The following is a 15300-nucleotide window of genomic DNA, read 5'->3' on the forward strand; positions in this document are numbered from 1 at the left end:
GAATCGAACCGCAACCTCCTGAATCCTAGGTCAGTGCTCAACCTCCAGGTCACACCCAGCCGGGCCTCTTCACCTTTTAAAATGTCTTTTTTGTGACATATAGGCTAATTGTCTCCACGATTCCTGAAGCTAACCATTAGGATAGAAGGATCTTCTTTTAAAGTCTTGATCTTTAACAGGATAACAGCATCCAGTAAGTCAGTGACACATTCTTCCAAATAAAGGTAATTTCTGAAAAACATAGTTTTATAGATGCTCTTAAAAGGAAATTGGGAGTTGGAGAGAAGATTCATTTTAAATTGTAAGACAAACTAACATTTGGGAATCTCCCCAGAGCCAGGCATTGCACTAAGTGCTTCCCATGCATTATCTCACTTCATTCTCACAGTGATGTCGTGGAGCCAATAATATAGCCTTTCGCACTTTGTAAATGGGCATCAGAAATGTTCAGTCACTTTCCGAGGAAGGGTCACAAGGTGAGTGGCACAGTCAGAATGCAGTCTTGGTCTTGCCCATTTGCCACATTGCCAGTCCGGCACACACTGCAAGGTGAGTATGATCACTCAGGTTTTTTCGTAGAGGAGGAAGGTGACTCACATGTGAGCAAGAAGGGCATTAGAGATGTAAAAACACAAGCTTGTCTGTTACACAACGTTCCCTCGCTGCCTAGAGCTCTTTTGTCATCGTATCACCAAGTATTCATCTGTGGGTGAAAAAGGTCCAAATGCCTGTTAAGTTTTTATTTTAATTTAAGTTTTATATTTTTTCTATCACCATTTATCCCCTCTATGCTCTCTTCCACCTCCCCCTGCCAGTCACCACATCGTTGTCCATGTCCATGAGTTAAAGTTTATACAGCGGAGAATAAAAGCTACAACAGATTTTTAAAGATTTCCTAACTCAATGGGAAAAGGGTATTTTAATTTCTGTGTTAAACGTCAAGTTTCTTTTGAGCATTCCTTCTGTTTGTTGCTTTAGAAGTGATGCACCAATTAAAACCCAAAGTGAACTTTTTGAGCCCATAGTCACTGCTCTCAAATTGCTGACTGGCACAGCTGTGGCTGTTGAGACACTTGTGCTTAGTTTTTAAAGGATCGCATTAAATAAGACTAATGGGGCTGTGGTCATTTGTGGGTTGACTGGGGAATATCTGTGTCTTCATTACAATATGCTCACAAATCAATATCATCATTACTCTTCATAACAGAATTTCAAGTCAACCCTCGTTAATTTTTTTTTTTTTTGTAAGTATATGGACTGGAGTGGCTTTCTGGGAAGGATGAGTCATTTTCTTAAGTGGATACTAATTGAAGTGCACCTGTCTGTGACTGTGCTGTGCTACACTCCTGTCAGCGCACAGTTCTTTGGCAGTTTGCCTTTGAGCATGTTCTCATCTTCTAATGACAGTTATGTTCTCAAAAGGCTGGAGAGAGAGGAACTGGAACGAAAGGCAGAAGAGGAAAGACTTCGCTTAGAAGAGGAAGCCCGTAAGCAGGAAGAGGAAAAGCAGCGACAGGAAGAGGAAAGGCAGCAGCAGGAAGAGGAAAAGAAAAGGCTGGAGGAAGAGGAGGCCAAGAAGAAGGCCAAAGAGGAGCTGCTGTTGAAAGAAGAGCAAGAAAAGGAAAAGCAAGAAAAAGAAAAGCAAGAAAAAGCCGTGATCGAAAAGCAGGTACTTGGGAGTCTTCATATAGACTCTTCTTAAGGACCTTAGTTAGCATTAGGTAAAATTAGTTAAATTTGAATGACTCATTATATTTTCTTGAAGTATTTTTTCTTAAACCAACTGGGCTGATTATTAAATATGAGTCACTTTGGGCAATCAAAGTGAAGTTGGTAATGTTTGCTGTATGCTTGTTAGGGCTCCCTCAGACAGACCCTGGAGGAGAATTTGGGTGCCAGTAATTGATTTGGGAGAAGATCCCAGGAAGCTAGTAGGGGAGTGAGAGGAAAGCCAATGTAAGCGCATTGATGTGTGGGTTTCTATGGGCAACTGCAACTCACTCCCTTTGGGACTATCTAAGAAACTGTGGAACATGCCTAGAATTGTCCCTCCGAGGGATGAGGAAACTGGATTATTATTTATCTACCAACTCCTGCCTCTCATGGATGAAGGTCAATCCTTGGGGAATTAACTTCCTGAAACTCCTAGCCACATATACACTTCATGGCCAAAGGCTGCCATCAGACACAAAGACTTTGGCCATGCATGGGAAGTGTCTACACTTGATTTGCAGGATAGGTGAGTGAGGCCCAGCTAGTCTGCTGTGTCGTAGAGCCGGCCGTGTAAATCCACACTGAGTGGTAGAGCAGCACCACTTTGGGGTAGATGATGCGGTCAAGGAACATGTGCAAACCCTAGGTAATTGCTACAGTGTTTTCGTAGCTTAGTAAAGCCTATGCCTTGGTTTACCTGTTCCTTTCAGAAGGAAGCAGCAGAAGCAAAGGCCCAGGAGGCAGCTAAACAGATGCGTCTAGAAAGAGAACAGATCATGCTGCAGATTGAACAGGAGCGACTGGAGAGGAAGAAGGTAAGGGCTAAGGGGTTAGGAGGACTGAGGGTGAGGCAAATCCAGTTCTCTTTTGCAGTTGTTGGGTAGAGTGATCTTAGAATTGTCAAATTAGGTCAGGTTCATTGATAGTGCTATTCAGATCTTCTATATCTTTATTAGCTTTCTGTCATCTTGTTCTGTCAGTTACTAAGAGAGGAGTGTTAAAAGCTTCATCTGTGATTATGGATTTGTCCATTTCTCCTTCTTTATCAACTTTTGTCTTATATGTTTTGAAGCTCTGCTGTTAGGTGAATATATATTTCAAAGTACTTAATTTTCCTGTTGAATTGACACCTACCTTTATCATTAGAAATGTCCTTCTCTGTCTCTAGTAATACTTGTCTTAAAGTCCACTCCATCGGTCTTTTTATGATTAGCATTTGCATAGTAGATCTTTTTCTGTCCTTTTACTTTGAACCTATGTGTGTCCTTATAAGTGTGAGTAGCGTATAGTCAGGACTTGTTATTTTAATCCAGTTTGACAGTCTTTGCTTTCAGACTGCAGTGTTTGGTCTATTTACATGTCATGGAATTATGGATAAAGTGTGTTTAAGGAGGCTGATTATAAAGGTCCATTATCATGGTGTCCCAGCTCCGGCCTGGGCTTTGTGCTGCTGTAGGTGTGGGCCTGGGAGCCAGGAAGCCAATCTGTGGCCTTCCCTCTCAACTTGCATCTCGGCCTCACTTTCTCTAGGGTGGTCCCCTTGAATAGCAGGTGGTGATTATTGATTTTTTTAGGTAACCTAAGGAGAGGAAGGAGAAAGATGGAATATAAATGAGATGTTGATTCTAGATACTTACTAGTTCACTTTTCAAACATTTGACCTTGTTGAGAGGGCAAAGGTGTACATCTGCAAAACCAACAGAAAACCTTTCTATACTCATTATCCTCTGCTGACGTTTCTGTTTTATGAGTTTTCTGAGAAATGTGAAATTGCATATAGACCCGTCTACTTTCATGCCTTTTTGGTCTTGCATTCCTCTTACCTGGTTCTGTTTGGTTTCCAGAGAATAGATGAAATCATGAAGAGAACAAGGAGGAGTGATGTGTCTCCAGAAGTGAAGGTAAGCATTCAGAATACCATTCTTTTAAATATGTTTTTTATTGATTTTAGAGAGAGAGGAAAGGAGAGGGAGAGAGAGAAACATCAATGTGAGAGAGAGGGGATCGAATCCGTAACCTGTGTATGTGCCCTGATTGGGAATCAAACTGGCAACCACTTGGGGCTTGGGACGACGCTCAGCCAACTGAGTCACACCATCCAGGGCCAGAATACCATTTTAATAGTTTGTGTGCTGAATGGCAGAAGACATTCAGTGGAATTGTGGATCTCAGAGAGGAGCAGCCAGACAAAATGGACCCTTCCTGCTTTGTTCCTGGCTATATTAAGGAGGCTGTAGGTCCCCAAAAAGAGGAGTCTAAGAGAGGAGTTTCAGAGACGGGGTGGTAATTAAATATTTCCTCAGAGAAATGGGGGTGGGGATGCAGGGAGAGACACAGTAGTCATGAATAAAAAAGAGAATGGTGACATATTAATAAGGGAAACAGCTGATTTGTAATAAGCTCAGAAAACCCAAAGAACTACCATGGAGCAGACAGATGGCCCAGCATGGTTCCAAATAGCCTCTGATGCTTTTCAAAAGCATTTGTATTTTTATGTGAAGTCAGCCTCCCCTCTGTTTGTTTTCAGAAAGAAGACCTGAAAATAGAGCTCCAGCCCACTGTGTGCATGGAAAGTGAGACAAAAACAGTTGTCACTAACAAAATAGGTGAGTGAGAGGTCTGGTTCTTGGGTATCTCATTTCAGGAGGTGAGGGCTTGATGCACTTCCTGCAGGGGACAGACACCTGTGGGTCCTAAGAACATGATTGCTGAATGGGGGCTGTGCACTTTCCCTTCCCCGGTGGAGTCTCAATCTCCAGCACAAATCTGCCGGGAACTTTCGGAAAGGCCTGGGTTCCTTGGTTACTCTAATTATTGCAGTGCAGGAGCTAGCCGTCTGCTGCCCATGCTGCTTTCCAGGGAGCTTACGTGCTGGGCAGGTTCTATTAAAAACTGACCACTATTCTATGACAGTTTCTTCTGCCTGCCACACCTCTGGGTAGTCTAGCTCTTTTCTAGTGTGTACACTTAAAACTTCTTAGGTTTGAATATTTCATGGCAGCCAAAGTCAGAAAAGGCATACCCATCTCAGAGTCACTCTTCACATTTCTCCTTTACTTTGTGGCTCAAGAACCTGCTGCCAGCCTGGCTGGCGTGGCTCAGCAGTTGAGCATCAACCTATGATCCAGAAGATCCCTGTTCGATTCCTGGTTGGAAACATACCCTGGTTGTGGGCTCGATCCCCAGCAGGGGGTGTGCAGGAGGCAGCTGATCAATGACTCTCTCATCATTGATGTTTCTATCTCTCAACCTCTCCTTTCTTCTCTCTGAAATCAATACAATATATTTTAAAAAACCCAAAAACCTGCTGCCAGAACTGGGGGACTTGTACAGTGTATGACACAGAGACTCCTGGCTGGGTCCTGAGCTCTGCTGCACAGACACTGGTAATGCCACTTGTCTTCTCTTCCCCTGTGTGCCAGTGATTACCTGGGATTCTTTTTGCAAAAGATATTGCATTATTGGTAAAGCAGAGGATTATATTAATTGCCTCGATATACAGTGGTGCCTCGGTTTTCGAACGTCTCTGTGGACGAGCGTTGCGGGTTACAAACGCCGTAAACCCGGGAGGAAATGCTTCGGTTTTTGAACACGCCTCGGAAGTCGAACATGCCCCACGGCTTCTGCTGAGGGCAAGATCCCTCAGTTTCCGAACGTTTCAGAACTTGAACGGTCTCTAGAACGGATTACATTCGAAAACCGAGGTACCACTGTATATATTTCCTCTGTTGCTCCATTGTTTTGGGTATTTTATGATGAACAGAATGACTTTCTGTTCTCAATCAGAAATCAATGGATTGAACACCTGCCAGGAAGTTAACAGTGTGGAGCGTGCCGCCCCAGCAACTCTGCCCCGAGACGGTTTCTCCAAAGGGCTGAAACCAGTTGGGGGACTTGCTCATCTGGATGCCCTTGATGGGAAATCAAACAGTCTGGACGACTCAACTGAAGAAGTTCAGTCTATGGATGTGAGGTAAGTTGATTTCTGTTGCATTTGAGACTCATCTCTTCTCCAAACACCTCCCCCACCTCATAGTTGATTTCTTCATTTTTTACACATCCCGATCAACTCAGATGGCTTCGGTTGCCATTCAGGAAAGCTCTCAGTGGTACATTAGAAGCAGAGCCTAGGGTTTGGGGGTCTAGGGCCTGGGATTTATGGGAGAGAGTCTTAGGAGAAAGTGGAGGGTGTGAGAAACAGCATGGGGCCGGGGAAATCACCGGGCAAGGTGCAGCCCCAGCTGGTCCCATGGGAGCCCTGGAGGATGAATTTCTAGCAGCTTATGATCTGAATGAGAGAAGGGGGCAGCCTTCATGCCGTTATCCGTCAGTCCTTGGTGGGGCAGGCAGGTATAATGTGTGTGGGCATGGGGCTCCCGTCAGCTGAAGGCAGTTGTCCAGAACACAAGTGGCAGCTCAGAATGCTTAGCTGCCAGCTCTCTCTGCAGCTGAGGGATTGGTGCACCTGCGGGTAAAGGGGCACCCTGAACAGGGCCCACTGTGTCTAGTGTCTCACGTTTAAGGGGACCTGTTATTGAAGACTCGATAACGGAACTAGTTTGCTTTCAGATTCTCAGAACTTAAGGAATTCTCACACTGGTATGTTTGTGGATGATACCACCTGGCAAATTCATCCCAGATGAAGGGAGAACAGTTCGTGTGGGGTGGGGGCAGTGGCACTGGACTAGAGAGCCCCAGGCAGGGCCCTTGGAGTGGAGGCGGCTCTTCGGTCAGGAGGGACCGACAGTGTTGGCAAAAGCTCCCCCAGAGCTTACCCTGCTCTCCTTGACTGCGAATTCTCAGCTAAGTCTAGGGGGAGAGGTATGAGCGGAGGGTCTTTCCCACCCTGGCCTTGAGCTGGATATGTGAAAACCCAACTTCCAGCAGCCCCATCACCAGGGGAGCACGTCCTGTGCACACTGATAGCAGGGCCTCCTCAGCCCTTGCCACCATCTCCCCTGCCACCACCGGCCACCACCAGCCACCATCATGGCCGGCAGCCTCCAGGGAAAACAGCTGAGGCATATTAAAGGTTAACAGAACCCCCCCACCCCCCCGTGCTGAGCCCTCTTATTCCTTTTGTATCTGGGTGGGGAAGGGGACAAGACATGGCCCCTGCCAGAGTTCAAGAAAGGGAAGGGGCTTTGTGTGTGCACTGAGTTCTCCCGGTAGCTTCCTGTGCCTCTGGAGAGAGGCGATTTCTGGAGGTTGCACCAAGGCTGTGGCATCCTCTCCTCCCCAAGCACTGAGAAGCTGTTTAAACCCAGGAAAAGGAGGTGGGGCGGATGTTTTTGCTAATGAGGCAGTTTGCCCAGGGTCCAGCCACCAGAAATGGTATTAGGTCAGCTGCTGCTCAGTGTGAGGGAGATGGATCCTCTGAGCTTCTACAGTTCAACAGGTTTTTCTAGATTCTTCTCTAAGATCTTATCGAGTAAAAAAAGAACAGACCAACCTGGAAGCAGCCTTACTCTGGCTGTTAAGAGAGACTCCAGGTGACAGGCCCTCAAATTGCAGTCAGCCACTCGTGGTTGACACAGCTGCCTCCCATCTCTAGGGAGACGAGAGAGAGAGGGGACCAGGCCCACTGGGCAGGAGCTGGATAAGTCAGGGGTGGAGCAGAAGCCTCATTTTACAGAGGGAGCAGTGGGAGAGTCGCTCTGCAGGTGACAGGGTAAATAATGGGGTCCTTGTTGACGATGGTCCCAACCTTAATGAGCACTTACAGTAGACAGATGCAGGAATACTCCCCAGTGTGAGCACATCCCACTCTCGGGAGCCCTGGCAGGGAGAAATGACTGTTCACCCCATTTTACAGCAGAGGAAGCTGAGGCCCAGGAAGTAAAAGCAGCTCGCCCAGGGCTGCACTGCTGGAGAGAGGCAGCACTCCAAGGCCCAGTGCCAACTAAGGCCCTTCTTCAGCTCGCTTTTAACTTCCAGCATGTGCATTCTGTCTGGGTTTCCCATTTCGAAGGTTTGGGAAGTACTTGACTTCTCTGCAGTAGAGGGCTGGTGCCTGTGCTTCTTGTTTTCTTCCTTCCTGTGGACACTGTAAGCTTGACCTTCACAGCCCTGCTCAGTCCCCTTCCCTAGTTCTCATCCACTGGGGCCTTGTGTCTGTCAGCATCTCAGATGTGAACTAACATTTTTTTAAAATATATCTTTATTGATTTCAGAGAGAGGAAAGGAGAGGGAGAGAGAGAGAGAGAAATATCAATGATGAGTCATTGACCGGCTGCCTCCTGCATGCCCCCGACTGGGGATCGAGCCCGCAACCCGGGCGTGTGCCCTGACTGGGAATCGAACCCCGATCGCCTGGATCCCAGATCGACGCTCAACTGCTGAGCCACGCCCGGCCTGGCCTAACTTACATTTTTTTACAATGTGTTACACACAAGCTCTGGCTCTAAATCCATCTACTCTAGGAAAGAAGAGTAGTATAACAAAATATTAGAATTAATAGTTCTATCTATCTGTCTGTCTCTCTCCCTCTCCCTCTCCTTCTCCCCTCCTTTCTGCCTGCCACCCAGTCCTGTTTCAAAAGAAGAGCTTATCTCCATCCCAGAATTTTCACCAGTGAGTGAAATGATTCCTGGGGTGTCTCTGGACCAAAATGGAACTGGTAATGCCCGAGCTCTTCAAGATCTCTTAGATTTCACCGGCCCCCCCATGTTCCCCAAGAGATCCAGTGAAAATCTCAGCCTGGATGACTGTAACAAAAACCTGATCGAAGGATTTAACAGTCCCAGCCAAGAAAATACTCTGAACACCTTCTGTTGACAAATACAGCATCTCTTTAATGAAAGGTACAGTCTTTTGATGATAGTCTAAATCTATAACTCCAACTGGGGTCATGAAGGTAGGATAAACATCATGCAGCCTCCTGGACAGGCAGTTTTATTTGAAAAATGCAAGTATGAATTTGAATATGTAGTACATACTGCAGTACACACAAGAATTGAAGTGGATTTCAAGTAAATCCTTCACATGGGAGCCTTTAGCACCACACCCTCCATGCCCGGCCCTGCCGTTAGGGCGTGTGGATGGGTGTGTGTATTGAGAAGCGCTGTCTAAAACTTTGACCCACCACCTATCTCGAGTAGCACCTTATTTAGAAGCAAAGAGAGACTGCTCTAATAGTGGTTCAAGGCAATGTTCATAAAATGAACTTCTCCCCAAGTTTTACTCAGCTACATCTCACATTCTATCCAGAATCATTCGTATACATTGATGAGTGTTTGGCCAGATGATTTCCTGTCCTGTTGACCCGTTCTGGAGCCTTCCAAAGCAACATTTGCTCTTGGAGTGTACCTGAGGGAGTGGGGGGTGGGGAGACTGAAGTTTGTGCCCTGAAGCTTTTGTTTCCCACCTTTGGTCTTTTTTCTTGCCAAAGTCCTTCTAGAAGCTCTTCTCATTTGAGCAAGTTATATATGGGTTCTAAACCCTCTGCATTTATGTGCCTTTAGTTACACATACCTCACATTGGATTTACTTCAGTTTGGGGCTCATTTGTTTTTCAGTGATGAAAACAATTTACCACCAATTGTTTGTAACTTAATAATGCCAATTTTCCTCCCACTTTAGACTCCTTTTAGACATTTTTATAGTCTCAGCATTCTCTTGGCCACTTTGTGTTTTGTGATGCTCCACTCCTATAACAGAACTTTGATGCCTGATATGACCTAGTCCAATCTTTCTCTTTCTTAAATGAGGAAGCAGGTTGGGGAAGCCACATGGCCAAGGTTGCGGTGTTTTGTATACTTATTTCTACCTAACCTCAGCTGTAGGCTGTACACAGTGCATTTTAGAGTTTACGTCTCTTGGCTCTTGGGAAAGCAGATGTGGTACCTTCACACATGAGAGGGAATGTGTGACATAATTTTTAGAATAAAGAATATTCCTGGTTTGGAAGAACAGCTGCCTTCTTGGACACTCCAAAACCAAAAACAATTCACCTGAGCATTCTATCTCCCTGACATACGGCTTAATATTTAGTCAAAGGTTTCTTTTATTGTTAGCATACCTTGAACCCTTCAGTCCACTGACATCACTATCCAGTAAAGACCAGAAAATCCACAAAACCTAGGCTCCTTGAGTCTATTCTCTACATCTCTAACTAAAAGAAGTGCAAAATCCCTGTCCAAAAAGAAAATACCTTAGCTAGATAACTGCATTTATAACTGTTTGTATATTTTCATTTGTTTTTTAGTCCAGTTCCTAAATTATTCTCAACCAGAGGTGGCACCACCCCTGCATGGTTCGGGGGGGCGGCATTTAGAAATGTGTTGGGGGTTTTGCTGTCACATGGCTGGTGGCAGCACTAGCATTTGGAAAGCAGAGTTTGGGACTTTCAGCAGCCTGCAGGTTTCACACAGTCCGTGCAAAGAAAACTTGGCCCACCTAAAAGAACAGTTCTACACAAGATGATGCAGCACTTCTGCTGAGAGATACCATGTGAACCAAGGAAATAAAATCACCAAGCAGGCAGCAAGTCCCACAGTGTGTGAACATTTTAGTGAAAGGGAATAGAGGCTACAAATTGCAATATACTTGGTGTCTTCATTGGTCTCACCAGGGTTTGTTTGTGAATTGACACAGATGGTGTTGCGAGAAGCCGTGAAGATGCTGGTAGTCAGATCCGAGCTGCTGGCCCTTGGAAGAAGCTCCTGTCATCCTTACCCACTGGATTCCACGTTGTTAGATTGAAGTGTAACTGTATTCCTAGTTAGTATATCAAACACTGGCCACTCACGGTAGACACCTTGCGAAGTTGGCCTTGTCGGCTTTAGCGCCGTTTCATGTTATGGTTCTATTTATGAGCTTCGGCTGCTGACAAAGCGCTTTCTGTACTACTTACTGTTACCATAGTGATCATCCGAAACCGAGTCATTCCAGCTCGGAAATTCACCTGTAACCGTTATTCCCAAAGTTGGAGCCCATGAACATTTAGATATTGTTTCCTGTAAATATTCTAGATACTTACCCAGACTCTACTTAAACATATACTGAACTTGGGCTGCATATCTCACACCTGTGTTTAGAAGAAGAAATTCCAGAGGGTTTCTCCCTCTCTCTGGGGTTTCTTTGTTGGAAGTTACTATCAAGAAGCTGTTTTTCTTATTATTAAGCTTAGTCACCTGCAAAACGTGTTGCGTCACATTACTCCTTGAGGAGCTAACGGAATAAGTCTGGTTGAATTAGGAAGCCATTAAACAGTGTGGAATGATTTCTGTTTTCTTACATTCCTATGGACATGAGCAGCTGAGTCTAGTGAGCACCTTTCGTGTTGCACCTTAACATCCCCAAGCTGTAGCCACTCTAATCCATCGAGTGGCTTTTGGACTGAATGAATCGTGTGTCTCATGCACTGCTGGTTGGTTTTCATGTTGTTGCTGTTGGGGCTTTTGTTTGTTTGTTCGCTCCTGTGTTTGCTCAACTTGAATAAAACCAGGCACCGATGGAAATGATAGCGCTCCGAAACGGGGGCCCCGAACGGGACTCAGTGTGTCACTGTAATGGACTTCAACATAAAACATCTGAACGGAGGACAGATGACGCTAGAATGTACACTTCTCATGTTTTACGCCATATAATGTGTTTTCTTAATTTTGTTTCTTGTGGTGAAATGTGACTTTCAGATTAAAATGACCTTTTCTTCTTTGAAACTCTTTCTTGTATAATAAGAGTTCATAAAGATCCATAATGCTGACTGAGGTTTGAAACCAGGAAATATAAAGCAGTGTCAATAGTAATATTGTTTATGTGCTTTCGAAACCAGCTGCAGTTTAAGACTATTAGTTATGGAAACTGTGTATGTTTGTGTATGTGTATATACTAAATAAAATATATGCCTCCACCAACGCAGTGCCATTGATCTTGATGACTATCAGGGAAAATCCCTTTTATGACAAGCACATAGAAAATGACAGCATGACTTTCAAAAAATGCCTCGCATCTTTCTTACAGCTTTATTTTGCTAAAGGTCTGTTTTGTTGTGATCTGTTGTGCCTCACAGCGTCATTGTGACTGTGGTGATGCCTCATTTGCATGATGTGTACATTGTCTTTAACGTGAAATACATTTTCACTGAAGAGTTTGATGGTGTGCTAGTGTTTTGTTTGTTTCTGTAGGCTCAATGAAGAAATCTGCTGAAAGGAAACCAGATTTTTAAAAATCCCATGTGGGGAAAAAACAGCAAAAATCTTGTGTGGCTGTCCTTTCCCTGTCAAACTCATTAAAATTCCTCAGTTGTCAGTTCCAAGTGAAGCCAACTGTGGAAATAAGCTTAAGTGATAAGCTGCCCTAGGACATGATGAACTTCTAAGTACAGTAAAGTTGCTGCACTTTCAGACCACTGATGGGAGGGATTTCTAACTAGTTAAGATGCAGTTAACCTTAGTGTAACCTATGAAAACATTCCACATAGCAATCTGGCGTTTAAACAAAATTATAATGGAATGGTGATTCTTATTTTCCAGTAAGCTGAAACCCAGACCAGCTTTTTTGTATCGAATTCATGGCTTGCCTGAAGCCTGGGAGACAATACCAGTCAGGACCAGAAGCCAGAGAGGCAGCGCTGGAATGGAGGTGTTGGAACCTGCACGGTAACTTCTAGGCTGCAATTTCCAAGCTAGGGCCCAGTCTGTGCAGCCCTCCCCAGCTGTGCTGACAAAGGCTTTGGCGAGGGCACAAGAGTCAACATCCTAACTCTTTCCATATGCTGGCTTTTGACACTGGCATTACAAGTAGCTTCTGTCATCATGAGCTCTAGCCAGAGGGTCACAGTAGAGGCCAGTCACTCCTAAGAGCAATTTCTATTTTGTGAACATTCTACATTTTTTTTTAGTATGTACAGTTTTCCTATTAGCAAATGTCTCTGTAAACTAAATTTAGAAAGCAGATGTAAAGAACTAATTTGTTTCTAGAGGTACACCCATTACATTGAGGCACAACACAGGGTGACCTCTATCCCCACGCTTCAGCATTGTTTAGGAAGCACAATTATTTAAGAAAATGGAGTGAGAACTCATAGAAACATTAGAAAAGAGAACCCAAGAGAAACAACTAAAAAACTTGTAGAATAATTTCACAGGGAGCCAACTACTAAATAAAGAGAACGTTATAGTTTTCTTACACATTAACAATAAACAGGAAGTAGATCCCAACAAAACCCATGTAATTCCTAGAATGTCTAAAACTTGACTGCGGTACATTAGCATAGACGTAAACCCATGCCCCTAAATGGGAAAACCTGTGCTTGCGAAGAAGACCAACAGTAGGTGGCCCTCACATTTGTGCAGTCTTTGTAAACTAAATGAAGTTCCATGAATGGGATTTCTTTTTTGCAACTTGAAAGTATAATTTTTACGGTTCATGAAAGAAAATAGACATACTTTTTCTGCCAAGTTGGACCCCGTGGAGGCTGCTGGGAACAGGACTTCTATGAGGACAAATACGTCTAGAAGGCTGTGGTCCAAGGCCATGTTTGCTGGCAATAGGCGGGGTCTCTGGATCCAGAGGGAGCACACAGCTCTTCTTAAAACTGAAGGAGATTATGCTCGAGATGAAACAATGCTATCTGGGCAAGAGATGTGCTTATGTGCACAAAGCAAAGGACAACACAGTGACTCCTGGTGGCAAACTGGACAAACCCAGAGTCATCTGGGGAAAGGTAACTCATGCTTATGGAAGCAGTGGCATGGCTTGTGTCAAATTCCGAAGCAATCTTCCTGCTAAGGCCACTGGACACAGAATCTGTGTAATGCTGTTCCCCTCAAGGATTTAAACTTACTGAAAACTAAGTAAAATGGATTTGTTCTCATAAAAAAGAAAGAAAATGAACTTACATCTAAGAAATGAGTTTTTAAAAGGGAGTTTTAAAAAGGAGATTTCCCCCCAACAAATAGTAAACTATATGATTAAACTTCCAAAACTAAGACAGTATAGTCTGATAGAGAAAGAGACAGAATTTGGAATAGAAATAGAGATCAGCAGCATACCCACGAGTTATAAGACTTTAAGGCATGATGGGGTGGGGTTGGAACATTTGTTCTGTAGAGTGGACACATGGTTTAGTGTCTCCTGGGGGAGTGAATTTAGCATCTCTGATGGAGTGGGGTACAGGCTCAGAGGTCTGAGGAAATGAAAAAGACAGGAGGAGGATCCAAGGTGTGGGTACAAATTATGGTTCAAAGTTTAAGTTGGGGAAAATTTACATACAAGGCTTGGTACCAGCCTTTAAAGATCCTAAATTGATGCCCCTCTCCCCAGGATGTGCCATGATCTCAGGAGGTGAGAAACAGTGCTCTCTACTTGCTGTGGTTTAAGCTTCCTCAGGAGTAGACCTTAACAGGGGGCACGTCCTGAGTTCCTGCTGTATGCAAGATGGTCCTAAGACTTCTCCAGGCTATCAGGTAGGTAGAAGAGGGTTATGTCCCTAAGGACACACAGCTGGAACTTGGCAGAGCTGGGGTTGACTCCAGGGCCCCCAACTTTGGTTCCCCCTGGGGGAGCTGACAGGCTCTTGTGCCCCTGAGAGCAGAGAAGTGTTTTGCTAGAGCAGGTGTTACAGCTGAGAAAAGCCCAAACCTTCATGGGGAATCCTAGTTTTAAGTGTGCTTTTATTAAAAAAAAAAGATTGAAGTATCATTCACATACTATAAAATTCCCCCTTTTAAAGCTTACATTCTCCATCTTTGATTTATGCAACCATCACCACCGTAATTCCAGAACATTTTCATCTGAGCGTGCTTTTGCAAGTGTTTCTTATCCATTCGCCTACTGAAAGCTGCAGAGCTTGGCTTTGTCATCAATTCAAGTTCTCATTGTACCTGGAAGCAAGAACATGGGATTTGAAAATAGTATTCCCTGAACTGGTCGCATCCCCTTCGCCACCTTCAAATTAGGGAGGTGTTTATGTAACCTAATTCATGTGGGCTGTTCTGTGTTGTTTCGCATTCTCTGTGCATACATATTGGGTTAAATGTGAAACACAGGCTCACTTATCAGATACCCAGCATGGGACTTCTAGGTCGATGAGAGACATAGAGTGGGTGAAACTGACTTAAAATGCTTTGAAAATCCTGAACCTTCGGAGACGTGCCTTTAATGTGTTACCATTAGATCAGGCAGCTGAGGGCTGGCTCCACTTGCCCTCGTGTTTCTGAAACAGATGGCCCATGTCGAGCAGGAGGGAAAGAGCGTTTCAGCGCTGCCTATTTCTTTTCTTTCCCCTGAGGTCTAGGTCAGGGTCCAAAACAGTGGGCAGTGTATACTGTGGAAAGAAATCACTCCTTCCTTCCACAGCCTGGAGCTGGAGGGGCACCTTGCGAAAGGCACAGGGAGCTAGCTGATCTGCTTCGGATGGCGTGCTTGGAGAGTTCACTCCCCACCTTTCCCTTTAGCTCTGCAGTGAGCAAGCGAGAAGCCTCTGTGCTGTGGTTAGGAAACGCCTCCCATTGGCCCTAGGGAAAGCACCTGAAGCGGTCAGCCTTCTGCACTTCCAAGACGGTATAAGGGCAGGCTTTCCCTGCCTCACCTGTTCGCGGGAAATGGAAAATGCAAGGAATAGAGTCCCAAAGAACTGAGCTT

At 44.7% G+C, this 15300-nt stretch overlaps 1 protein-coding gene and 1 pseudogene across 1 annotated transcript in view; both read left to right on the forward strand.

Annotated features, from left to right (window-relative positions):
* The window catches only part of MAP7D2 (MAP7 domain containing 2), a 93267-nt gene extending 81697 nt beyond the window's left edge, over window positions 1-11570 (forward strand). Inside the window, exons 12-18 of the mRNA XM_087829371.1 lie at window positions 1423-1669; window positions 2424-2528; window positions 3558-3614; window positions 4241-4319; window positions 5500-5686; window positions 8241-8516; window positions 10309-11570. Coding sequence (XP_087685497.1) covers window positions 1423-1669; window positions 2424-2528; window positions 3558-3614; window positions 4241-4319; window positions 5500-5686; window positions 8241-8490 — 925 coding nt within the window. The 3' untranslated portion in view covers window positions 8491-8516; window positions 10309-11570. The remainder of the gene's footprint in view (window positions 1-1422; window positions 1670-2423; window positions 2529-3557; window positions 3615-4240; window positions 4320-5499; window positions 5687-8240; window positions 8517-10308) is intronic.
* Window positions 11571-13140: 1570 nt separating this feature from the next.
* LOC107526804 (large ribosomal subunit protein eL33 pseudogene) lies at window positions 13141-13495 on the forward strand (annotated as a pseudogene).
* Window positions 13496-15300: the final 1805 nt, after the last annotated feature.

Source organism: Miniopterus natalensis, chromosome X (genome assembly GCF_054644295.1).
Source record: "Miniopterus natalensis isolate mMinNat1 chromosome X, mMinNat1.hap1, whole genome shotgun sequence".
Lineage (NCBI taxonomy): Eukaryota > Metazoa > Chordata > Mammalia > Chiroptera > Miniopteridae > Miniopterus > Miniopterus natalensis.